The following is a 27,288-nucleotide window of genomic DNA, read 5'->3' as shown; positions in this document are numbered from 1 at the left end:
TTGAAGATCAAACGAGATACATTTGATACTCAAGTTGATCAATGAAGTCGATGCAACACTCTATTCCATTTGCATCCTAACTCGCCACTTGACATCTCAAGTAGCTCAAATCCAAAATCTTCAAACTTCGGCACACATTCATACCTGAAACTTCAACATACATCAACCAACACTTGTCTAGTCTGTCAATAACATTCAATCTCTCGGCAATGACCTGAAGTTTCCTTGTTAAACAACTTCGAAATTTCAAACCTTGATTCGCGACATTGATTTGTAGATCAATGTGCAATGAAACCAAAGGAATAGGTGTAGAATTTACAAGGAGATGTTTGAGGAAAGTTATGACTCGTAATTGTTGCATTATTCTCAATGATTTGTTTATATTCGATATGTAAAACTCATTGGTACTGATTGTTATTTTGTTTTGCAAGAATCAAATAAAATTCTTCAATCAACTAGATGCTAACTTGCAATTATCATTGAGAAGCTGCAATGTTCTTTAACCTTCTTTGTGATTGATACATACATATATATATATATATATATATATATATATATATATATATATACACACACACACACACATATATATACATATATATATATATGTGTGTGTGTGTGTGTGTGTATGTATCAGAAGTCACCTATGTTGAAAGAGAATGTTCAATGTGAAGCTTGTATGATCATTTTTGGTTAAGAAGCTTCAATTTTGAACCAGTTTCATCTAATAACCTTTAATGTTTCCAAGCTAGACCTAGTTGTTAAGAATTTTCGGTCAGCTTCAATGTTCTCTTTGATTTCCATGTATAAAGATTGTTGAAAATTCAAGGGTTTGTTTTTGAAAATGATTACTAGTTTGGCTTTTGAGATTGTGTTGAGAAATGATTATATTTCAACATGATGTCGTTTGGTCTAATGGAAAAACATAATCTCTGTTGGTTTCTTGTTTATCGAACCATCCACTTTCTTTCATCAAGCTCAACAAAATATATATATTAAAAAAAAAAGAGCTTACTTCACTTGCAAAATAAACATCTCAGAAACTTCAAAAGGAGCTTACTTATCTATTAATCATTTTGTCCTAGTTTTTTTGTTTGATTTGAATTCTAAGACATGCTAGTCTTGCTTCAATTACCTCAACAATCTCCCAACCAAATGCATCACTCACATTGTTTGATTGATGAAAGAAACATACCCTTTAATGTGTTTTATTTTATATATTGGGGTGCTTTTGAGAGAAATTTCAGGGAGAAAGTTGGCAGGAGTTTAACAAACATAGAATAAAAACATAGTTTGCTAAGAAAGTTCATTAATTTAACTGCAAAAATTATTCTCCCAACAATGGAATGAAAGTAAGGAAAATTATGATTGTTGATATTATGATTTGTGATTTTATTTTACAAACAGACTCCACTTGTGTACCATTAAGGTAGGAATGTCACATGACATTTTTCAATACAATTGTGACACATAAGCTAATTCAACTATTTCCTCTCTCTCTCTCTCTCTCTCTCTCTCTCTCTCTCACACACACACATTAAAGTGTATGTTTTAATTGGATGAATGAAGAATTGTCATGAGAAGCAATGAAGTATTGTATCAACCTATCATACGGGACATTAAAATTTTAACTGGATGAGAAAATGGTACTATGGTTGAAAAAAGAGGCTCAAAAAGCTTCTTTCAAAAACAATAAACATATTGACAAAAGAGTAATTAATATCGGCTAATTAAGTAATAACGTGACATCGTATGTATTGATCATCATTTCCATGCTTTTCTCCCTCGGAATTCTTCGCTGGTTCACTTGTGTTTTATCATTTTTCTCAATCCTAGATCTTGCTTGCACGCAAATTTTCATCATCGATGCTCATCTAATCATTTTCTTGGTCATGGTCCGCGTGCCGAAGCATGCAGAATCATTACTCTCCAATCTGTCATCATTGTCAATGTTCTACAATAACTCGGCACAAGGAACATCCAGTTGCAAAATTGACTTCTCCATTTTTCTTATCAAAACAGTGAAGGGCAAACCTGCAAATGAACTACGATTGTTAGATGTTGCGGACAATGGGTTGAGTATGCTGTTGTTCTTAGCACGCATGCATGCACTGACACAATGTCAGGGTAATCACCTCTTGGAATACGGTAAGCCGAGATCGAGCTGCTACCGGATCTGCCTTCTCATATGATTTCTTATATAGGGCAAGGTCTTGTAGCAAGTCTTCATTCATTAACTACATTCCGAAATCAAACAATCAAATAGCATCAAGGAAAGGAAATAAAAGTTAAGGAGGAAGGGAGGTAGTGTCATTCCAAAATTGGGCCATTCCACAAGCCTCCTACACGTAGATGGATCGCCTATTGTAACTGTGTGAGCAGTTGCACAGTTACAGCTCTCAACTGTTCGAACCAAATCAATGGTTAAGATTTTATTAAATTAATATACTGATTGGGTATTTGAACTTTCCGGTCTAAAATCAATGATCGAGATCCATTACTGCATACAACTGCTCCTAGATAAGGTACTAAAGATGACCTACCTACCTACTAATGAAGAACCACTAGTAGGAATTGAACACAAACACCTGATGTTGTTTGATCCTACTAGTTAAGCTTATCTTCATAGGAGACACATGATATATTTTGTCAAGACATAAATCATTAAATGCAGATATTTCCAAAGGAAGAGGAGATTGCAGTAGTTACCAATGGCATGTGAATGCATATCTCCCTGACCGCATTTAGTCCAGCAGTGAAGACCTAAAAATATCACTCAAACTCATCAACCTATTAAAGTTGAATGCTCCTATCATGGAATTGAATTATGAAATCTCATTATGATATCGAATGTTAATGCGACAGGTGACAAACAAAATTTACCTCTGGTTGTGAGCCGGCAAGAACAAACTGATTTACAATTTGTTTGAACAAGGACTTAACAGCATAAGGGGGAACCTGCATTCAAATAAAAGCTTGATTGAGCTGGAATGCACTATTTGTTATAATCTATTGAAGAATCAAAATTTGAAGGAAAATGCTATGAGTTATAAAAATTGATCTGGCAAAAAATCACAAACATACTCTACCTCATCATGGCATGCTTCAACTACTGCCGCAAGCAAATTTATAACGTCTTGTTGATGCGGCTGATAGCATATATCACAATGGTCATACTTCAGTTATATATAGAATACCAAATTCCACGTAATATATCAAATAAGATACCTGGATATATTTCTGAACAAAAGGGTAAAAGTCCAACAACGCTAATTTGTGACGACCAACTATTCGAGCAATAAATTTCAGCATCATCATCTTAACCTAAAATTTACACATGGTAATTGCATAAACCAGTGAATATGTAATCTTGACGTGTGCCGATATGAAAAGGAATTGCATGTCTTTTTTTATAACATTATATAGAAATGCTTATTTGATATTGAGTAATACACCTGATCAGATTCTTCATTATATGTCTGAAGGCAGGAGAACAGCTTCTCAGCAAAACCCTGCAGACCATATGGTATTGAATGTTGATGATCCAAGAGCAAAATCCAAATCCAAAATGAAACTACAATGGAGATCACAAACCTGTTTATCTATCATATGGTTTAGTGGTGAATAATAATCGTTATTGCTTCTTTCAGCTAATGGTTTTTGCAGACTTTTCCTGTTGTAAGGCAGTGTGTTTCCTAATTTCCTTAGCCGATACATTGTTAAATCTCTGTGGTTTTCCTGGGATTTGTTAGGAGACACCAGCAATTACAGACAGCTTAATATGAAAGCCACTAATCTTAATAAAAAAACAACATCGATTCAAATACTATGATTTAATCTCACCTTCATATGAGGCAACTCATCATCGCTGTCTGAATCATCATGATCCTTTTCAACCACCTGCTTCCCATTCTCGAGAAGGAATGATAAAGCCGCAGTCTTGATGCTGAGAGATGCCGATACATGATCTTAAAATTTAGGCTGAACACGACCTAAGGTACAATTTTAAAACATTTTTATCGAACAAAAAAAGAAAGGATACCTCAATGCTGGATGAAAAGAAGCTGTGCAAATAGCATTTGCTGTTTTTTCATCAAACCACACTTTCCTCTGGTAAAGCCGCCACAGAATCACAAGCACTCTTTTGGCAACTGCTTCATTCCCTTCCTATTGAAACATAGATTCATTGAATTAAAAACTCGGGAAAACTAATATTATAATTTCCTTGAATCTAAAGGCCAAATGATATGGGGAAAAATAGTAGTAATTCACAAACCTGTAGCATCTTAAACATGACACTCTGAAGTTTTTGGGTCTTGATTGCAACCGGTCTTTCTAGGCGCCTTATGTTGACAACAAGGTGCTGAGATACAAATCTGGTAAGCTTTTTATCGCCTAAGGTTTGTAGTTCCATTAACAACGGCAATGTTTCAGCAATAGCCACAGTCTGCACAATTCAAATAAAATCACTAATTATTATTCTGCAATATAAGAATAATAATGTGTATATTGTTCAGAAACAAAACCTGTCTATTAACGAGTAGAATAAGAGCGTGTGCGAGTTTGAAGCGAGACATGGAAGGAATAAACTGTGCGAAGCTATGGAGCAAATAAACAAGTCTTATAGGGAAATCGGCGAGGAAGAAAAGTGTAGGGTAGGAAGGGGCAACGAGTGTGAGGAACATGGCCCTCTCAGCTAGGTCTTCAGCGACATTTGGATCAGAAGCAACAGTTGTTAGGTCAGAATCGATGATTCCGTTGATGGAAATGAAGTTCATGGCCGCTTGTTGTTGAAATAGGAGGAGGGAGGAATTGAATTGAGAGTGAATAAGGAGAACCTCCAATATGTAGCCTTTTGGGTCGCGTTCCACTTTGGATTGGAGTGTTTGAAGGTTTAGCTTCTCCGACCTCCCACCGGAAGCCTCCGCCACCGATAATTTGCCGTCGCATGACATGAAATTGGTTGAGCTTCGTTTCTCCGACTGCATGCCGAGAATGAAGCTATCACTGTCTGAATCAAATAAGGACTTTCATGCAAAGCTTTATTATTCAATCTCACCTTATCAAGGATGATAGCCTGAGGTGACTCTGTTGGTTCATCATCACTGTCTGAATCATCATTTTCTATAATCTGCTTCTCATTCTCAAGTAGAAATGATAAAGCTTCTGTCTTGATCCTAAGAGATAAAAATACATAATCATAATTAGGCTTAAACTACCTAACTAAGGTAAGATTTTAGAACATGCATGTAACCAAACAAAGCAAACGAATGATACCCCATAGCGTTGCAAATTGCATTTGCTGTTTTTTCATCAAACCACACTTTCCTCTGGTAAAGCTCCCACAGAGTCACAAGCACTCTCTTGGCAACTGCTCCATTACATTCCTATTCAAAAACACATTCATTGAATTAACCAGTTATAAGAAATCCAACCATGTAAGAAAGAACACATGTGTTTGTATTAACTCATAATAAAAAAGACAAAACCATAAGTTTGGTCCCTAAACATGTAAGGACCCATCACATTAGTCCATGACTTTAGGAAATTACTATCATCATTTTAGTCCCCGAATCTACAAGCATCAATCATATCAGTGTCTGAATCTAGAGACCAATTGACTAATCAATGATAAATTTAGGGAATGCTATATATGATATGACTAGTGCTTAAAAACTCAAAAACCAAAATTATAGTTTCCTTGAATCGGGTACTAGCCCCACATGTACCAATCCCACATAAAGCAAAAGCCCAAGAAAATGGAAATTGATCCTGATACACACCTAATGCAATTGAGAAAACTCAAACACAATCTGAACAACAACATCTAAGATTCAGTAATTGACAAACCTGTAGCATCTTAAACATAACACTCTGAAGTTTTTGGGTCTCGGATTCAGTCATATTTGTGCGCTCTATGCTCCTAACAACGTGACGGTATGCCAATTTCATAAGCTTTTCATCGCCTAAGGTTTGTAGTCCCATGAACAGGAGCAATGTTTCGGCAATATCCACAATCTGTACAATTCACATAAAAATTACAACACATCTAAAAAATACATGCGAAATTTTGATGTCCAAATATCATTTCTTTATAATCAACTATGATGAAGCTACAATAATAAATATATATTGTTGAGAAGAAAAACCTGTGTATTAACGAGTAGAGTGAGAGCTCGTGCAAGTTTTAAGCGAAGAATGGAAGGAAAGAACCGTGCAAAGTGACGAAGAAGATAGACGAGTCTTATAGGAAAATCAGCAATGAAAAAGCTAGGGCAAGAAGGTGTAACGTGTGCGAGGAGCATGGCCTTATTGCCTAGGTCTTTAGCGACGGTTGGATCAAAAGTGAAGCGAGTGATGGAATCAGAGTTCATGGCTGCTTGTTGATGAAAGAGCAGGAGGGAGGAATTGAATTGAGAGTAAATAAGGAGAACTTCTGATATGGTGGCTTTTGGATTCAGCTCTGATTTGGATTTGAGTGTTTCGAGGTATTTTAGCTTCTCCGATATTCCACCGGAAGCTGCCGTCGTTGTAGGTAGCTCTCCATCGTGTGACATAAGATTGGTTGTTGAGTAGTTTGGTTTCTCCGGCTGCATGTCGTGACTGAAGAGAAGACGTACGTTATTTTTAATTCTTAAACCCTTTTTACCTATTTTTAATTTCTATGTTTTTTCCAAATCTTAAATCCTAGAAGCCTTCCTTCAAAAAATAAAAAATCCTAGAAGGCTAAATCGATTTCGGCAAAACTATCTTGTGATCCAAGGATAATTTTTTAGTTAGTTACGACCCGTCCGTCACTCATAAAATATAGTTTTTTTTTTTTTTTGAGGGAACTCATAAAATATAGTTATTACTTAAATATTTTAATAAAACGAAAATTTTATTTTTCTTTATATACTTTTTTCAATTTATGTAGTGTGATTAAATGCTTTAAAATAAAATATAGTTTTTTTTTTTTTTGAGGGAACTCATAAAATATAGTTATTACTTAAATATTTTAATAAAACGAAAATTTTATTTTTCTTTATATACTTTTTTCAATTTATGTAGTGTGATTAAATGCTTTAAATTTAGACTCGTGGCGACACAAATCATGCTTCTGATCCAATTAAGTTTCATTGATTTGAGTTTCGTGTGAACTCGTATTTTTAACGTCAAATTAAAACCAACCTAATTCGATGATCGGATTGGTTTTGATCGGTTGATCAAGTTCGTGGGAAATATTTTTTTAAACATATAATTAAATCATATTATTCCTTTTTAAAAAATTAAATAATATTATTATTATTCATACAAAATACAATGCTTATGCTAAATTCTACGATTTAAAGTCCTTGTGAGCTTAGCTCAGTTGATATGGACAATGGATAATATATGCAAGGTCCGGGGTTCATTTCAGTTGGATTCGATCTCCAATAAATTGAAATAAAATACAAGTTAGTTTCATTTGGATCATCGAATCAGATTCAATGGGTCACATGAACCCAAAAACATCTTTAATTGAGAAGTCTTTTTCAAAATCTAGATTTTGGTTTAAAGGTAACACAGAACTCATGATTAGTTGTGTTCATGGGTGTGGATCGGTGTACAAACCTATCTCGAGTTAATTTTAGGGGGCTAAAGAGATATGAAGGGGGTCTAAAAAGAAGTCTTCTTGTTACTATTTATATTGAGGCCCAAGCCCAATAGTCCCTTCTTCATTTATTTTTGCATCTTCTGAGTACTGACTGACTGTAGCAGTAACGAAAACAAGTGTAAGAGGAAAGAAACTCGACGAGAGAAAGTCGTATCAGATAATCGATCAATGGCGTCAGGCAGAGGAAGAGTAGCGATTTGGAGAGCAGCAGGGATGACATACACAGCATATTCCAACTTGACAGCCAATCTTATTAGGAATTGCCTTAAGGAACCTCACAAAACTCAAATTCTCTCTCTTTCTCGCGAGAACGTTCAGTACTTGCTTCCCACATGGATCGACAGTCATTCCGGAAAACTCAGTAAGACCCCCTCTTTCTCTTTCTCTCTTCTTCTATTTACTATCTTTAGTCTTTACCCTTCCTTCATCACTTGGGTTGACCTAGGTCTTGGGGTTTCAAACTATTGAGTATTGGAGCGCTTGGATTAACCGGTCCTTTCCCCGGATGCCGAGTTCTTAGAAAGAAAAAAAAAACTATAGCGTATATGATATGTCTCTTCTAGCTTAAACAATGTCTCTTGTTGGAACTTGAGTTTGGGCATGCCATAATGTTAACTTTCTTAGGGAAAGCAGCTTGCCACCCATTTGTTTCTACAAAGCTTGAGGGACTAGTATGTAGAATTCATCATTTTAGTCCCTAATTAATTAAGATGATAGGGAACTATTGAGTATGTTAGAACACATTTTTTAGATTGAAGGTGTGAGTGGTGTCTAACATGTGTTGGTGTGCGACACCGGCACAACAAAATATGTGGTTATATTTAATTACTTTCATTTTCTTAAGTTATTACGGGTTTCAAAGTGTTCTTTAGTATCTTGTCTATATCGGTGCTTCATAGATAGAGGGACCTATGGGACAAATTTTGAGATGATTTAGAAACTACTTTGGAGAGAAATTGAGGGTCTGTTTACTTTGTGACAGTGTTTTCTATTTACATTTCGTAAAATTTGCGTTAGTTTTACTTGTCAATAAGAAGAAAAGAAACCGATGAAGTGAAGTGGAGTATTGTATTGCCTTTCAGAAATCAATGAAAATGTCAAAAAAATTGTTTTCATTATTATTAGTGGAAATGTATCTTCCCTAGCTAGCATTTTTATCTTCTCTTCTTCTTAAGACGTTAAAATGAACACGTATTTTAGAAAATAAAAGCTTACAAAGTTTTTGCAAAGTAAACAGACCATGATATTTTTGAGACAAAATTGAATGATTATTCTTATCTTCTCTTCTTGTTAAGATGTTAAAATGAACACGTATTTTAGAGAATGAAAACTAACAAAGTTTTCGCAAAGTAAACATACCATGATATTTTAGACTAAATTGAGAGGTTATTCTAAAGAAATGGTGAGTGTGGAGTAGGAACTAGGAATGGATTTTCTCATTTAATTACCTAACTTGTGGCACCAGAAATTTCAGTACTCATCGCTACAATGGTTAGGTCTGTCTATATCCCTTTTCTTCATAAAGCACAAAACCCATGTTCTGAGATAATCCTTTTCTGTTTAGTGGCAATGAACCACTCACACCCTTCCCTGCGTTTCCATTTCATTTCTGTTTAATTGATTGGCTAAAGAAATATTGATGTGCTTTTTCAAACTTTTGTCATTGGTTTTGTTATATTTCAAATTTTATGTATTTTGATGTATCATTTGCTGCTAGTTTATAATTTACTGTAACAATGTTTCTTCCTGTGTAACATCTATTTGTCGAACTGATTTAATTTAGTTCACATTTAAACTCTTTAAAATAACATTCAACTCACACTTACATGGTTTTGGTAAAGATTTTTCTTTGGAAAATAATTGGTCATTGTCTCCAAACTTCAAACCGATTAAAAGCGATAAAATTCTCAATGAGTTTTGCTTTAAATTGGCTTTGAATCCACTGTAATGTGAAGTTACCCTTTAAAAAACACATTCAAATGACACTTACGTGATTTTGGTAAAGATTTCACTTCGAATCATAATTGGTTTTGTCTCCAAACCTCAAACTGATTAAGATCAATAAAAATTTTCCTTGAGTTTTACTTCAAATTGGTTTTGAATCCACTTTAATGTGATGTTTTCATTAGGTTTAGAAATTTACATCAGACATTTATGTCAAATATTCTTTTAGAGAGTAAAAAACATTCAAACATGAATTACTTTGCCTTAAACACAGTTTCACACAGTCAAATTTATTCAAAACTCACTTAGAAGCCAAAAAAAGAGGTACACTTGTAAAAGAGGTACACTTGTTAGGGATCTAAGGAGAAAAGGGTGGATATTGAAGTAAAATATAAAATATATTGTTGCTTGTTCACAATATTCAGTTTGACTAAATGTTGTTGTCGTCTCCTGATGATTTGCATTTAACGCCAAGTTTATTTAGTTTTGTATATTTGCTGTATTATTTCTGATCAAAGTGTTCAATTGTTTTTTATCAGCCATTCATACAGACATCCCAGAGGAATCAAGACGACGTCACTGAAACGCATTCATGATGGAAGCTAATCTGAGATCTGCTGGAAGCTAATTGTCATTTAGAACCTTTCTAGAGTTTTAGATGTATTCCGTTTTCTTTTTTGGTTATGATGTGTGGCAGATGCCCTGAATTTTGGATTTGCATGGTTAATCTTGTTTGTAATAATTTGAGGTTGAACACTTAATGAAAGAATTTAGATGATAATATCCCTTCATAGGATGAATCTCACTTTTTTTTTTTTTTTTGAATAGCAAATATTATTCTCGACATGGAAATGCAAGAAGCATTAACCCACGCGGTAAAAAGGGAGAACCATACAAAAACAAGATGCCGCATATATGCGGAACACCTTAAACCCACAAATTGAATCTCACTTAAAAAGAGATTGAAAGATTTGGCTAAACTACGCCTGTTTGATACATTATTACTCTTTTAGACAATATATAAGGACACATCATGCTGACGGAACTTTGCATGTATGTGTAACTTGTGAGACAAATTGAGACTCTAGTGTTTAGACTGTCAAATTGTTACAACAACCTGCCACTCTCTACTTGGCAATGACAGTCTGCTTTGTCATCAATGGAACTATTGCATTGTGCTTCCTGTAACTTTTCAATTGCCAATTGAAGAGGTGGTGGTTCCTAACTTTGTTTGGATTGAAAGATTTGGAATAGATCAAAAGATTTCATAATTTTAGCTATAATATTGTTATCAGACCAAATAAAATGAACAGTCATTCAAAATTTTATGTGATGTTTAGATTTGCATCAGCAAGAGCTTGCACCCGGTATCTATAAAAGTTAGGAAAATCTCATCATAACTGAGAGCAAAAACTGAATCTCATGCAGCCTCTTCGATCCTTCTTGGCCAGTTTTGTAGAGATCTTTCATTTTTCTGATTTATAAGTCATCCTATACTTAGCTTACGGTTTAACTCTGAATTACCAAGGCCTCATTCATATAGAAACAGTCAGGTTAACTTAACACAAAAGTAGGTAAAATAGGAAGTTGTGAAGTTATGATGTAGTTGAAGATCAAGTTGGTTCTTGTGCCACAAACAGTGACAACATTTTTAGTAACAAAGTGTCAACAACATTGAGGAAACAGTCATCTGCTTAGATAAAAGAGATGTTGTGGTCCAAATTGCATCAAAATTCAAGACATTGAAGAGAAGAAAATTTAACTCCGGTCCTGTCACATGCATCATCAGTGTAGTACAATTGATTAGTGAATCATAAAATGAGTGGAAATAAAGTGAAGTAGTACATATAAGTACGTAATTAATGGATGTTGAAATGAAGACAAGTCTATGGCCTAAACTAATGTAGTACTAAACGGCAAAATCGTGAAAAACAGTAAAGACTTTCTTGTCCAAAAATCAATTGGTTTCTCCACAAAAACTTTTGTAGCTTTAATTAGAGTTCCTAGGGGCAAATGAATATGTCGCACCATATAGGATGTAGAATAATTTTATTATCATTTCAAAACATAAATTTTAAAAGTAACTTTTTATATACAATACTTTCATGAAATCACAGCTTTCCCTACCCTAAAAAATTTACCCTTTCATCTCATTAGAAGATCATAATGTTGTCAACAAGATTACAAAATGATATAAAGCAGGTCATTATCATTATTAGTTTCTGAATGGAAAAATGTTTTTCCCTTTAAATTGAATGAATTAGAGACTCTTTAGGTTCATAATCTGTGTGAGGGGTAGAAGATAAGAGAAAATCTTGTGTGGTCCTGGTCCACACAAGTGGTCTTTGGTCACAAAGAGAAAAAAGAGAAGAGAGAGAATAGAGAAGAGAGAGAAAATGGAGAAGAGAGAAGAGAAGAGAGAGAAGGAAAAAACTTGTGTGTGTGTGACCAAACCAAAATTCTTGGTCCTGGTCCACACAAGTGTTTCTCAGAAGAGAGATAAGGAAATTTGTATAAAATAAAAGAGGCTAGGAGCTAGAGCCAGCTAGATTTTCTTAAATAATGAAATGGCTATACATATAGATTATTCTGTAATGTTTATGATGTTTTGAGGAGTCTTATGCATGTGCTTTATCCTTCTACTACCTCCGTCCCTAATTATAGGACCCTTTTGAAAAAATAACGGGAATTAAGATAGTGGATATTTGTATTAAAGATGTTTGTAATTACTATTGGTTTTACAATTTTATCCTTTAAGAGAGATGGTTGGTTTATGTTTTCAACATGTTATTTATTGCTTATTGAAGAAAAAGATGTATAATAAATAGGGGCATGTATGTAAAAAAATAATTAATGTAGTTGGAAATAGCAAAGGGGTCTTATAAAAAGGGACAAAAAAATTCTCAAAAAGGTCTTATAATTAGGGACGGAGGTAGTAGTATTATTTTTGTAAGCTTTGCATTCAATCACATAAAAATATATATAGTTGTCAACTAATCATTAAGCCATAATTTCACTATTTAATTCCGCTGTCTCATACATGCGGCGTTTGATGGAGATTTTATTCTATCAATATCTAGTAATTGGCATTCCATCGAATGAATAACAATAACCATCTTCTACTTTCTCAATAAGTTTTTTTTTTAATGAAACTTAAAAGAGTTAATTCATTATAATTTTGTAGGCAAAAATATTGAATCATTAGCAAAGCTTACCATGATTTTAAAAAATAAAGTTGATATATTTTCTATCATAAAATTTGAAGGAGTCATCTCTGTGTTTGTTTCAAAATGGAATTGAATAGTACTAGCAATTACCTTGTCAATTGTTAGGATCTAATAATTAGTATGTAGTGATTTTCAACCCTGTTTGTTACTTCAGCTAAGAATTGTTTCTATTTGTAATAGTACCTAAAATAGAAAAGAATGAAAAGATTTTGTCACAGAAAGAAAAGAATAAAAAGTTTCTTTTTATATGTGATATTTAAACGTACGAAATCTCAGCCATCCAGATAATTTTAATGGTAAATCAAATTTCACATGAAAATCTTACTAAATGTTTTTTCCCTTCCTTCCGACATCCTGCAATCATATGTCTACATTTATCAGGCAATCAACTAAAGTCTAAAACTACCATTCTCAGCAAAATATACGATTTCATTTCCAAATATGTAAAAAAAAGTAAAAATAGTGTATGATTACCAAATTTCTAATTAACTTACCTAGTAAAACACAATAATCACAGTCTATAAAACCTAATGCGTCCGACAAAAATGTTAAAATTAAAATGCCAAATATTAACTAAGTAAATGAGTTTAAATGATTAATTTATTACATCAAATGATGAATTATTCAAAAGATTTGAAATCGATAGAACAATTTTTTGTCAGAATTTATGTACATTGAACTTCAGTTTACTATAGCCCTATGTTTCGGAGGGTTAACAGACAAAAGTTGAACTTCTAATAACTATTATTACTTCGTTTATGTTCATGTTAAGATCAAAAGTTGAACCTGCAATTATACAAATGAGTCTTTATCACCGAACCAAAAAATGAGTCTTTATCAACTAAATCGAATTGATCTTCATGACAAACAAAAGCTAACTTATTATTTATTTTATTTTTTTGAAGATTATTAAATCCCTAGCCATTTTTACCAAACAAAAGCCAAGATAGATTTTATTATTATTATGCTATCAACAACTACTTTTGGTGTAGTGGTTATGTCACAAGTAAGAAAATTCGAGTCTACTACTACTACAAGCAAAAGTTACTTTACTATTATTATTAGTTGAAGAAGTTATACCCAAAATATATTTATTTATTTTATTAAAAAATTATTAGAAAAAAACAGAGAAAGAGGAAGAAGAATTAAAAAAACACAAAGACTGTTAAAGAAAAAGTGTGCGCTGGCGCATAAGAAAAGTTTCCATAATACCGTCACCGCTTGGTTAGGATCATAGAGAGAGAGAGATCAATAAATAACCAAACACACAGTGCGCGTGACTTGACCGTGTCTTCTTCAATTCAATTCCAATTCAATTCATTCAATGTTGTTGTTCAATTTCTAGCTAGATTGGCGCGTGTGTGCGTGGATCTCTCTCTTTTTTTGAATTTAGTTAGTTACTCTCCTTCGTGATCTTGTTATGGCGGCGGCGACGATGATGAAGTCATCTTCACGGTCAAGAGCTACGGCGGCGAGTGTTAAAGAAAATGGAGTTAAGCTTGAAGAAGGTCTTAATCCTTTCAAGTCTGATAGATTTGATGCTGAGTTCTATGTTCAATCCACCTCTTCTCTCAATGATAAGGTTCCCTTTGATCCATTGTTTCTTGCTTCGATTACTTGCTTTCATTTTCCATTCATCAGGTTTTCAATTTTAATTTATTTTGTTGCTCCATGATTACTTACTTCATAATTTAATTTAACTTGTTATGTAGTTGATTAATCGAAGGATATACAATTTGTTAGTGAAATACTTTTATCGACTAATCCAGAAGCTTAATTATATATATATATATATATATATATATATATATTTAGGTCTGTTTGGATAAAAAACTTATTTGAAGCTCATAGTACAAGCGTCGTTTAATATGCTTATGTATAGGCTATTTTTTATAGCAAAAGATAAAATTAAGTTAAATTGTTTGTGTTTGTATAACTTTATAAGTTGTTTTCATAAGCTATTTTGGAGACCTTATCAAAATAAGCTGAGAATAGGTTAGAAACAACGGGGCTGTTTGGATAAACAGCTTATTTGCAGCTTATAATACAAGCTTTTATCATGATAAGCGTTTATGCGTAAGCTATTTTTATAGAAAAATATAAAAGTTCAATTATTTTTGCATGTGTTGTAAGCTGTTTTTATAGAATTTATGAAAATAAGCCCAGAAAAGCTTGGGAAAATTGTTATAAGCTGTTTTTATAAGTTCAAAAAACTTAGGTTGGTAGATAAACTCAAATCCCAATCCAAACAAACAGGCCCAGTGTCATAAGTTGTTTTCATAAGTTTTCCCATCACAAAAGTTATGCTAATAGATATGCTCAAATAAACCAATCCAAACATGTGTCACATGTATAATACCAACATTTTCTATCGAAGGCGGCGTGTCCCGTGTCCGACACGTATCAGTGTCCCACACCAACATAACCCCAACACACGTGATTACCTTCAATTATGTTATTTTTCTCAAATTATTATCGGTGCCAACATGTTAGATGCTTCACCTCATTGATAACTTCATTTCATTCAAACTGCATTCTTAATCTAGAGTAGAGAGTCCACTCCAATAAGTGAAGAATTTAAGAGCTCTACTTTAGATTATAGTTTCTTGTTGCTAACAAGGTTCTAAATTGTGGTTGCTATGGTCCTTTATATATCAATTGTGATGCTGTTGCAAGCCCTCAAACCTGCCTGTATCTTGTTGTCGCAATTGCAGTTGTTGACTGGAATTTAAAACTATGCATGACACCAGATGATACCAGCTAATATCCTCTGTCAATCATGTTATTCATAAAACTAAGAGTATGTGCTTGTTTCTAGTTCGTATACTTGGTTGAACAGGGAAAATTTTGTATTAATTTCTTCTCTGCCTCTATTATGATCTACATGGTTAGAGACACGCCTTTATGCTAGATAGCAGATAATCTAAGACTTGTGTTGAGGAAAAATGACTTTGATGTTGTTATAATATATGAACATAGTGAAAGAGTACAAGGTTATGCCAATTGTGATAACCATGTAGTCGCAATTTTCCATTCCTTTTAGTCACAATTTTGTTTCCATTTAGTCGTCTAAGTATCTAATGGTAAAACCTATTTGTTGGGTATGTCTTATTTACACCATGCAGGGAGAAGATTTCTTGTTCTTCATACTGTCTAATGTAAAGTTTCTAATCAAATTTTGACAATTGTTTACTCTCTTTTTCTCTTTTTCCCCAGGAAATTAAGCAATTATGCACATATTTAGTAGACTTGAAAAGAGCTTCTGCCGAGGAGATGCGCAGAAGTGTCTATGCTAACTATGCAGCCTTCATACGGTTAGTTTGTGTTCATTTTTTGAAATTTAAACTTGTCCTTAAACTATAAACTAGTAAAGAAAGTGGTTCAAGGTTCTCAACTCAAACTAAATTTTTGTAATTACAAAATCTAAACAATTTGATCTTGTGAAGCAAAGAGGTTGTTTTCAAGGTTTGAACTCGTGATGTCTAGTCACAAAGCATCACCTTGCTGTTCGGCCAAGACTCACCCAACTAGTGGGAGCCTAGTGCACTATGCCGATGATAATATATAAATAAGAAAGTTTTAAATTATTACCCTATAAATAATATAGCATACATGTTAAGTACATGCATGACAGAGACACACAGTAAGATATATCCCCTAATTTAATAAAATGAATTGATGATAATACAATAATTTAACACAGATGGGTGAGATAGAAGAGGCAGTGGGGTTTCAGGTACTGGTTGTCTGACGGATCTATGAAGCCTAGATAGTTGATACAACAACACGGATATTTTAAAACATATACTAGGATACTGAAATTTTTTCAAAACTGAAGATCTGATACTGCCTAGATAGATATATTAACAAAAATTTATAATAGAAATAATTATACATATGAATGCATACTATTTCTAAAGAGATTTTGAAATTTGTATTAAATATGTAGATGATCACAGATTCACAGTTCACAAAAAATACTTGTATCATAAGGAAAAGGTACAAACACATCTTTCTCTGGTCCATTTCAAAAATGATTTTTTTTTTCCTTGTGAACTTTTTACAAATGTACTTTTCCCCTAATAAACGACAATATGTCACATAAAGCATCATTAATAAACGAAGTTTTGCCTCCATTAAATTGCTTACAATTTAACGTCTAACACTAACTGGATCATTTTCATCCCCTCATTCTCACCATCCAAAAATGCGTAACTTCCATCTATAAATCATCAATAGGCAACTCTACCAATTCAAGAAGTTGGTCACTACCATCATCAAATTTTTCATGCACGCCTCCCCTATTGTCCCACAATTGGGTGTCTTCTTTTTTATATTCTCAAAGAATGAATAAAAGATTATGTACTACAATTTTGCTCATGACATGATCAAGAGCAAGGTTGTACAAAAATCAAAGCAAGTTTTTGGAGTAGTATCACAAAGCACCAAAGCAGTATTCCAAACGTATAGGCCAATATTTCCTTTTGAAAATTTTCAGAATTCGGAGGATACTCCATGCGCACATATGCAGTAGTGTTGCACCTGTATACAATACCAATCGATACCTGTATAGGAAGAGTATTGCACACAAGTGCACATATTAGTGTCGGATACGGGTAATGTATAACACTGATTCTTCAACGTTTTCTGTTTTTCAGATTTTTTTTATAATATTTGTAACAATTAACAACACACAAACACTGATTTTCACATTCGACGATGTGGGGTTCAAACCACTTCGTATTGCCAAAACTCTATGTGAAACTAGTGGCTACATAATTCCATTGGTGCCCTTCAAGCTTTTCTGCATTTAAATTTCTGTATGGTAGATTTGGATTTGCTCAAAGCATGCGGATAAAGCAAGATAACATAAATTCAGCTCTTTAACAAACAAAACACCAATTGTCTAATGGCAAAGTGGTGCTCTGCCACAGCCCAGTTCTGGATTGTACTTCCTCTTTGCTTAAGTATTTTGAGGGTGCAGAAGAGGGGGAAAACTGTTCAACCAATCCAAATACTCTTCGCATACATTTTATATCTTGTGATGCTTCATAAATTCTAAAAGGTCCTAATATTTTAGCTTCATCCTCATGTTTCATCAAATAAATATTTTATCAGTATATGATTTGACAAAGGGTGTTGAGCATCTGACATTTCTCATTGTTATTTTTTTTATGAGAATTATCTCCCTGTATGTGGTGTAAATCTGGGTATGGCAGTTGTGGGGGGGGGGGGGGGGGGGGGAAGAGTACTTCTACCTTGTTCTTTTTAGTTATCCTTCTATACAGAAAAAGCTGATGTATGATCAATTTCTTTTTTGCACATTAGTAGTATATTACAGCAAAACCATTTTAATTTATTTAGCTTAATTGTCATTTATCATTGTTCATGTTTTAAATTGAGTAATATTTAAATGTCATAGAACTTCCAAGGAGATATCCGATTTAGAAGGTGAGCTTTCATCCATCAGAAACCTACTATCCACTCAAGCAACCTTGATACATGGTTTGGCCGATGGAGTTCACATCGATTCATTATCGATATCCGATTCTGATGGTTTTTCTGTAAATGGTACACTGGATTCTGAACATAAAGAAATATCAGACCTGGACAAATGGTTAGTTGAGTTTCCTGATCTTTTGGATGTTCTCTTGGCTGAAAGGCGAGTAGAAGAAGCTTTGGCCGCTCTTGATGAAGGAGAACGTGTAGTCTCTGAAGCAAAAGAGATGAAATCTCTCAACCCATCTTTACTTCTGTCTCTGCAGAATTCTATTACCGAACGTAGGCAAAAATTAGCTGATCAGCTTGCTGAAGCTGCTTGTCAGCCTTCTACCCGTGGATCTGAACTTCGTGCATCAGTTTCAGCCCTTAAAAAACTTGGGGATGGTCCGCATGCTCACAGCTTGCTACTCAATGCTCATCTGCAACGATATCAGTATAACATGCAAAGTCTCCGGCCGTCAAACACCTCATATGGAGGAGCATATACTGCAGCTCTAGCACAACTGGTATTTTCTGCAGTTGCACAAGCTGCAAGTGACTCATTGGCTATTTTTGGTGAGGAGCCAGCGTATTCTTCTGAACTTGTGATGTGGGCTACAAAGCAAACAGAAGCATTTGCTCTTCTGGTGAAAAGGCATGCATTGGCTTCATCAGCAGCTGCAGGAGGTTTAAGAGCTGCTGCGGAGTGTGTTCAAATAGCATTGGGTCATTGCTCATTATTAGAAGCTCGTGGTCTAGCTCTCTGTCCTGTACTTTTGAAACTTTTTAGACCTAGTGTTGAACAAGCATTAGATGCGAATTTGAAGCGAATACAAGAGAGTACTGCTGCTATGGCTGCTGCTGATGATTGGGTACTCACATATCCTCCTAATGCTAATCGGCAGACCGGTAGTACAACAGCATTTCAACTTAAACTAACAAGTAGTGCCCATCGCTTCAATTTGATGGTTCAGGTGAGACTTTTAGTTTTGGCATAATATTGACTCATGACATAGAATGATGTTTGGGTTGAGAAACAGTGATATAGCAGCCGTTGGGACAATGTGAGTAGTTGTTCTAAAACTAGGTGTATTATTATTAGCCATTAAAAAAAAACAGTTACCTTGATTTGCAATGTGAATTTTTTTTGCTTTAAGTGAAGAAATTTGTAATTGTGTGTGAAAAAACAGATGGTTTATTTCAGTTCATTTATAAATAATATCCACCTTTAGTCTATGATTTTTCCTTTTTTTTTTTTTTTTTTTCCTTTTCATCTTTTTATTTTGTCTGTTAATAACATTTTAAACTTTAACTTAATGAGATTGAATAAAAAATTGTCTTCGCACTTCAATACACACAGCTACTCAGCTGCATTATTTTAATATTGGTTTACTTAATATCAAGTTATTTTCCACGTTTCCCTTATGTAGTTTGTGGTTTTTTATTTTCAATTTACTTTAAGCTGGATGTTTTTTATGCTTATACAGGACTTCTTTGAGGATGTAGGACCTCTGCTTAGTATGCAGTTGGGAGGACAAGCTCTGGAAGGGTTGTTTCAAGTATTTAACTCTTATGTAAACATGCTTATAAAAGCACTACCAGAATCAATGGAGGAAGAAGAAAGCTTTGAGGATTCTGGAAACAAAATTGTACGAATGGCCGAAACTGAAGCCCAGCAGATTGCACTGCTAGCTAATGCCTCATTACTGGCTGATGAACTACTTCCACGCGCAGCCATGAAGCTCTCCTCCCTAAACCAAGATCCCTATAAGGATGATAACCGTAGAAGAACCACAGAAAGGCAAAATCGTCATCCTGAACAACGGGAATGGAGGAGACGACTCGTGGGTTCAGTTGACAGGTTGAAAGATTCATTCTGTCGCCAACATGCTTTGAGCCTGATTTTTACAGAGGATGGTGATAGTCATCTTACAGCTGACATGTATATAAGTATGGAAGGAAATGCGGATGAAGTTGAATGGATTCCGTCTTTGATTTTTCAGGTATAATGGAACCTGGGTTTTAAATTTAACACTTCCATGAATCAGTTTTGAAGATTTTCAAATTTTTCTTCCTTGTTCATTCTTCATCAAGTGAATTTGCACTTCGCTTTTCTTTTTTCCAGTGTTATGCATGAGAAGTGTTTGCATTGTCTCCTCTCTACTTTTCCTTTCTGCCTGCTCTTTTCTTCTTGTTGGGAACTTCTCTGTTGGGGATATGTGTAACGAGGAAAAAGGTCCAGAATCTGATTCTGTAGTCTTATGGTTGTTGATTTTTAAAAATTACAGGATTAGGCAGCAAATTGATGATCTCTCTCCATATATATTTCTAATTGTAGAATACCTTGTCCACAGTTTGGAATGTTGGCTAATTTTTTGGAAATTTGTGAAATTGGTAATTAAGGATTCTGAGAATATTTTCTTGGTAACCAATTTTTGTGGTTTATTATATATGATTGCAGAAAATTGAAACTCTTACGGCATTGACTGGCTTGCTGAGTACTGAAGTAGTTTATTTCCTAATATATATATATATATTAGTTTATTTTCAATATAATATAACTTTAATATAACTTACCATTCATCTACCAAAAGAAATATTACTCATTGGGATTAAATGTTCCTCTTTGTCCACAGAAGGAAATAATAAATTGTGTCTCATTTCCTAGTTACACGTCAACTTTTTTTCATCATCAGAGAAGTCATAGTATGTATGCTTTTTGTTGAGTTTTACATGCCGGGTGCATATCTATCTCCTGGTTTTTATGGAGTGGAATATAGCCTTGATAAAATGCAGAGTTTAAACATTGAAGCTCCTCCCATGTCCCTAGGTAGACAACTTTTTTACATCTTAGTGGGTTCAGGCTTGGTTGTTGTTGTTGATACAGATTGATACTGTCTTTCTATTTACTGCCATAAATGCTAACTATGTTTTAGTTTGATTTCAAGAAGAGTTCATACTGATTTCTGCCTTTGAATATCTTAATAACTTATGGAACATGTTGGTCTGCTTAATTTTTTTTCTTCTTTCTATTCTCAGTGTCAACGATTTTTTTGTCTTGCTAAAATCAATTCCGTTTCTGTTTATGCTTCAACTATTATTCAAGATCTGACGAGACTGTTATGTTATTATCCAGGAGCTTTTCATAAAACTGAACAGAATGGCCAATATAGCAGCAGATATGTTTGTAGGGAGGGAACGATTTGCTACGTTGCTCTTGATGAGACTTACAGAAACTGTTATTTTGTGGATTTCAGAAGATCAGAGCTTTTGGGATGATATTGAGGAAGGGCCAAGGCCTTTAGGTCCTCTTGGTCTACAACAGGTATGCAATTGAAATTTGATCATGGTTTCATAAACAATTTTCAGTTAGTTTTGGTTGCTGAAACACTGATACCTAATAGGACACGAATTGATTCCTTTATAAGCAAATTGGATAATTTTATTTGGGACGCATCTTTGTAAGGCTAGTCTTGGATCACTTAGAGATCCAAGCACTGACCTATCCAAGTTCCTAACAACCAGTGGTTTAAACAGAATAATATTTTTTAAATGATAAATCTTTTTCTAAGTTAAATGTTTTAAAAATAGTTAACCGAAGAATGCAGAGTATCCAAACTAAACCAAAGTTTAAGGCATGTAAATAAGTTACAAATAGCATGTGTAATTATAATCTATTCCCAATAATAAACTTGAGTTCTTGTTCTTACGAGTGAACTAGTCTTAATACATTACACCACATACACAGCTAAGTTTCTTCATTACATATTTTGAACTTTCATTTTAAATCAAATAATTGTTATTTACCTCGTCAATTACATGTTTTAATCAAAGGAAAGTTAACCATCCTTGATTTCTTAAATTGATACTTCAAATTTTCTTATTACATTAGCTATAATGGGATATTTACTATGTATTAAAATAATTTTCTCTGTATTATAATTAAACCAACTTCGAAACATCTTGTTTATATTTCGATTAATTTATTACCATTTAAAATTATTTATATTAATTAAATTTATCTTTTTATTTATACCAGATAAATACATGTGAAATGCACAGGATATTTTTATTGCAGAATGAATCTATATTGTAGCTAAATTGTTCTTACATAGAAGCTTGTTCATTGTATCAAGCTCACGGACAAAGAAGTCAATCAATACTAACCTTTTGGATTCTGGCCGTCCTTTCAAAAACACTTTAGGGCACATTTATTTACTTATTGGAATTAAAAAATTTCCAACACCCATTTCAGAAACTTCTCCACAACTTATAAGAAAATTTGTCCTTATATTTGTTATAATATTTATTAAAAATTTTCCAACACCCATTTCAGAAAATTCTCCACAACTTATAAGAAAATTTGTCCTTATATTTGTTATAATATTTAAAAATGACAAATGTTCCAACATAGCCGCATGTATTGCTCTTTAGAATCTTGAACATGTGCTTCTTTAGAATTTACTGATGCGGAAGATCAATAGACGCAAACTTCACTTGAAAGAACATTTTGAACTGCAAATTCATCATAGCCATATAATTTTTTTTTAACGTTGTGCAGTTTTATTTGGATATGAAGTTTGTTGTGTGTTTTGCCTCCAACGGTCGGTATTTGTCAAGGAATTTGCAAAGAATTGTGAATGAAATTATCAGGAAGGCAATGTCAGCATTTTCTGCAACAGGGATGGATCCGTATAGGTATGTTTTGCAATTTTGTTTTAGCCATGTTTCACCATCAACATTCTATCTGCATTTGCAATTGTTTCCATTGGAAGTTGTGGCTCTGAATGCATTTTTTTTTTCATTTTAAGTGTCTGATACATCTTTTGTTTGCAGTGATCTGCCTGAAGATGAATGGTTTAATGAAATATGTCAAGATGCTATGGAAAGATTAAGTGGAAAACCAAAGGAAATAAACGGGGAGAGAGAACTTAGTAGCCCTACTGCATCTGTCTCTGCACAATCAATTTCATCTGTCAGATCTCATAATAGTTCGTAATGAATAGTTAAATCCCTGTAAATTAGTACAGTCCAATCTATCATGAAATTACTGGCCGATTATTGCGTTAATTAACATTGGTCTCTTAATTGCTTCTCATGATGTTTTTCTCACCCCTTGGCACCCCTTTCATTTTTGTCTTTATTCATTTTAATGGGGGATAATCTTGCATTTGTGTAGATTTAATAATTTTTTGTCCCGTCAAATTTGGCTTGCGTTTGTAAATGCTTGCTGATTCGATTATTTGATTCGTATTCTGAAATAATACTTTTTGAAAGTGTTCTCTATTTTTAAGTTGTCATTCACGTTGTTTGATGATTCTGAAGTTCCTGCGTTATCACATGTTTTTTGGCATATTTTCCTTGATCTTCAACAGGGGAACATCACCCTGGCGCCTCCAATCAACCTTAGTTAGGAGATCGGACATAGTCCTCCTAGTCAATATAAATGTCCCCTTGCTTCTTTGCGATCTACTTCGAGACACATTACTATGTGAGAATTCTGATAGTCAACATAGAGAACACCTAGTTGAATTGAAAAGTAGTGGTTCTAAGAAAGAGGAGTTTGAATTGTGATCAACAAAATTCAAAACGAGAATGATGTAGATATGATTATGAAGTATTACTATGGACATATTTAATCACAGTGATTTGATGTGTGATGTACTATTTAATTGAAAATTGCAGAGTAGAGATAGAAGAATATGACACACGATATCCAGGTTCATCCAATGTAGGCTGGTTCAATCATCGCAAATTGTGTGATTTTTCAAGATGGTTCTTGCATGCATAATGCGTGCTGATACAAAGGAAAAATAAGAGCAAACACTAACACAGATGGTTTTACGAGAAAAGAGAACATGGGTATTAACTTTGAATGTGGGTATCTATCAAAAAAAACTTTGAATGTGGGTAGTTATTTTACTATAAGCTATAAGTTCAAAAGCTACTTGAAATAACATCTCAAAAAAAAGTTATAAGCTTGTGAGAGAAGCTTGTTACCAAACACATCACAATTTGAACCAACAAACTTATAAGCTAATTCAATAAGCTATAAGCTAGCTTATCATTGTTATCAAACATAGCCTAAGTAAAATATAATCAACTATCGTTCTATATATATATAGATCGAACTTGGGTACTTTCGCAATATTTCCAATTCAATTACTTCTTAAGTTGTTTACTCTAACAAAAAATTATGAAAATAGTTTGATAAGTATCAGTATAAATAATAGTGCAATTGCGTCATTCATTTCGTATATGTTAATGTATTTGTGAGCATTGTCTCTCAAACTTTCAATCATTAAAAGTTTCATTAATTGGTCACCCATATGTCCACTCACTGCATTGCCATCATTCTGCTACAATATAAAATTGCAATTGGGATGTTTTTGGTAACTGAAAATTACAGCAAACTAAAAGTTTCTAACAAATGATATAATTTACAAAAATGAATAATTTTTCTTATGGAATAGATAAGATGTACGACAATTTTCCCAATGACTCTATAAGTCTTTGGGGTAAGAAAATGCTTCCACAAAAGGGGCTAATAGGATCTAATATTTATTTTACACTGCCACTCTCCATATAAGGTTGTAACTTCTCCAATAGAACACAAACCTTAGTTCTAAAGGAACAGCTAGTGGCGTTTGAGGTGGTTGTATTGTCACAACTTTGCTCCTTTCTTTAATAGCCTCTAATGTCGTTTCACATCGGCCTGTTTTGGTAATCAACATTTTCTAATGAGTGTTCAACCATCATATATATATATTTAGGCTATCTTCAGATAAGCAACAACCTAATTAAGTGAGAATAACATATAAATGCTTACAAATAAGTTATTTTTTACCAAAGCAAGACTTGCTCTAAACCTAAAAGGACAAACGGTTGTTGAAAATGGAGTTAACAGTGAACAAACAATGTTCAGTTGAAAGGTTTTTTATGGGAAATTAGTGCTTGCTTACAAAATTTAGAGGTTTGTGTTTTTAAGTAAATCTTAGTGAAGGAGAGTGTAATTTACCCTGATATACATGGGTTTATCTTCTCAACGAAGTCAAGTTCAGTTCAATTGGGACTTGGGAGATAAATATATCAGGAGTGCTAGCAACACTCTCTTTTGAGCACTCTCTCTAGCACTCACTCTTTTATTGAGTGGTATCAATGTAGGACACCACTTTGGAAATGGAACCCACATAAAGTGGTGGGACATACAGTAGAAACTCTTTAATTTAATACTCGGTAAATTAATAAACTCTCTAAAATAATAAATTTGTCTGGTCCCGACTTGGGCCAATGTAAAAAATTGAAAAACTCGATAAAATAATAAGATAATAATTTTTCGGGAGATCCTTTTATAATTTTCAGTCCCAAGAAAATCATAAATTAATAATTCATAGAAACTGAAAAAAAAAATATTAAGAATACATTGAACACATTTGTTCATCTTGTTTACATTTACTGTACTTCAAAAATCATTATTGATTTCCAATGCATATGAACACAGTAGTTACTAATTTACGTTGAGTCCCAAGGTTTGCTGCAACATAATTCTAAGAGGCATAGACTAATTTGCCTTTTTGTTTGGTATGTACAGTATAATTACTTAAAAACTCTTTAAATTAATAATTATTAATTTATCGATAAATTAATAACTCTTTAAATTAATAAATTTCTCCGGTCCTGACATTATTAATTTATAGAATTTTAACTGTACATTGATTTCACCCAATAAAAGAGTGAGTGTTAGAGAGAGTTCCCAAAAGAGAGTGTTGCTAGCATTCCTCTAAATATACATAACTAAGTTCGCATTTTTAGTAGTCACGACGACTCTAGAAACTTTTCTGGTAGACTTAGTCACCACATGCTAATATAACTATATAACTGCTTATATTGCATTGGTCCTCGTCAAATGTCTACTGTGATTGTTTTAAAAGATTAGTTTAACTACCTCAAGTTGATTTTTATTTTTTTATGCTGTCAAAAAGTTAATTATTTTTCAGCCAATTTGAGTAATGAACCATTCACTAATGTAAGATAAAATGTTGGGAAAAAAAAAAACCATTTGCAAGAATACTACCACTTTCAAGACATAGTTTAGAATAACTCTCAATTGTTTTGTAAAACAAATGAAAGAATTGAACACTGGCTCAGCTATGCTGATACAATGTAAGAATTTTATTGTTATAAAACAAGTTAGAACAGTTTATGGCCCTCATTTAATGCCCAAAAACTAAATATTAAAATGTCATTTCCACCGTAAAACTCAAAGTGTGTGAGATCAAAGAGTTCAAAGCAAAAAGTTTTTATAAGTTTAAAATCATTGATAGCAGGATGACATTTGCCCATCCAAAAAAAATGATGGCAGGATGAGGACCCCACAATGACTCTATTATCCTCTAGTGTATTATAATGGGTTAATTATGTTTTTGGTCCCTACAAAATTGCGACCTTGTAAGTTTAGTCCTTACCTAATTTTAATAGCATTTTTAATCCCTACAAAAAAAATTTACTTATTATTTTAGTCCCTGCTAAAATAAATTTTGTTTAATTATCCTTAAACTCTTAAATTTTTTAACGATTCTTTTTATACAAGTTTAGAACACTATGAAAGGTTCAATTACTAAAATCTATAATTTTTTAACATGAAATAAATTAAATATGAATTTTTTAAAACGACAAAAGTTTAAGATATAAGTAACAAAAATATGGATGTAGAAATCAAATTTTTGCGATATTTTTTTTGGAGGACCTTTTAATAACGTTCTTAACACGCCTGTAAAAAATTGTTGAAAAACTTAAGAGTTTAAGCATAAATTAAACAAATTTGGATTGAGTAAGGACTAATATTGAGTGCAAATTTTTTTTGTAGGGATTAAAAATGCTATTAAAATTAAGTAAGAACTAAACTTACAAGGTCGCAATTTTGTAGGGATCAAAAACATAATTAACCCTATTATAATTAGCCTACCAGTCACTTCTACACAAACAAAACTTGACAGTATA

General features: G+C 33.3%; 2 protein-coding genes and 1 long non-coding RNA gene across 5 annotated transcripts; 2 read left to right on the top strand and 1 right to left on the bottom strand.

The window, feature by feature from the left end:
* Positions 1–1,594: 1,594 nt before the first annotated feature.
* LOC146925682 (uncharacterized) lies at positions 1,595–6,615 on the bottom strand. 3 transcript variants are annotated; one of them, XM_085706840.1, is made up of 16 exons: positions 6,150–6,615; positions 5,851–6,018; positions 5,278–5,387; positions 5,060–5,177; positions 4,527–4,982; positions 4,277–4,447; positions 4,043–4,167; positions 3,844–3,946; positions 3,595–3,738; positions 3,456–3,512; positions 3,229–3,324; positions 3,090–3,149; positions 2,884–2,958; positions 2,710–2,763; positions 2,136–2,237; positions 1,595–2,034 (listed from the first exon to the last, which is right to left on the bottom strand). In XM_085706840.1, exons 1-16 carry the CDS (start codon positions 6,594–6,596, stop codon positions 2,014–2,016), a joined length of 2,307 nt encoding a protein of 768 aa, XP_085562966.1. In that variant the 5' UTR covers positions 6,597–6,615; the 3' UTR covers positions 1,595–2,013. The 3 variants fall into 3 exon arrangements, with proteins under 3 accessions (XP_085562966.1, XP_085562967.1, XP_085562968.1); XM_085706841.1 differs by having other exon boundaries at positions 3,229–3,326; positions 3,461–3,512; XM_085706842.1 differs by lacking the exons at positions 1,595–2,034; positions 2,136–2,237 and adding an exon at positions 2,250–2,403.
* A 1,125-nt stretch (positions 6,616–7,740) lies between these two features.
* Positions 7,741–10,371, top strand: LOC146925681 (uncharacterized). Its single transcript, XR_015007917.1, has 2 exons — positions 7,741–7,997; positions 10,120–10,371. It is a non-coding gene; the product is annotated as an uncharacterized LOC146925681 (long non-coding RNA).
* Positions 10,372–14,042: 3,671 nt separating this feature from the next.
* EXO84B (exocyst complex component 84B) lies at positions 14,043–23,574 on the top strand. Its single transcript, XM_085706839.1, has 7 exons — positions 14,043–14,389; positions 16,024–16,121; positions 18,230–19,262; positions 19,776–20,291; positions 21,425–21,613; positions 22,850–22,986; positions 23,125–23,574. Exons 1-7 carry the CDS (start codon positions 14,228–14,230, stop codon positions 23,285–23,287), a joined length of 2,298 nt encoding a protein of 765 aa, XP_085562965.1. The 5' UTR covers positions 14,043–14,227; the 3' UTR covers positions 23,288–23,574.
* Positions 23,575–27,288: the final 3,714 nt, after the last annotated feature.

Source organism: Medicago sativa, chromosome 4 (assembly GCF_051527215.1).
Source record: "Medicago sativa cultivar Bolivia chromosome 4, Bolivia_mono, whole genome shotgun sequence".
Lineage (NCBI taxonomy): Eukaryota > Viridiplantae > Streptophyta > Magnoliopsida > Fabales > Fabaceae > Medicago > Medicago sativa.
Note: the sequence above shows the minus strand (reverse complement) of the source record. Positions and strands in the feature narration are given on the sequence as shown.

Excerpts from the sequence above, each read along its gene's own strand:
- LOC146925682 (XM_085706840.1), bottom strand. The coding sequence starts at position 6,596 with ATGCAGCCGGAGAAACCAAACTACTCAACAACCAATCTTATGTCACAC. Across the intron at positions 6,019-6,149 it reads CTCTACTCGTTAATACACAG|ATTGTGGATATTGCCGAAAC; the intron begins GTTTTTCTTCTC and ends TGAATTGTACAG. Across the intron at positions 4,983-5,059 it reads AGGCTATCATCCTTGATAAG|TCGGAGAAACGAAGCTCAAC; the intron begins GTGAGATTGAAT and ends CTCGGCATGCAG.
- EXO84B (XM_085706839.1), top strand. The coding sequence starts at position 14,228 with ATGGCGGCGGCGACGATGATGAAGTCATCTTCACGGTCAAGAGCTACG. Across the intron at positions 20,292-21,424 it reads TTCCGTCTTTGATTTTTCAG|GAGCTTTTCATAAAACTGAA; the intron begins GTATAATGGAAC and ends GTTATTATCCAG. Across the intron at positions 22,987-23,124 it reads ACAGGGATGGATCCGTATAG|TGATCTGCCTGAAGATGAAT; the intron begins GTATGTTTTGCA and ends TTTTGTTTGCAG.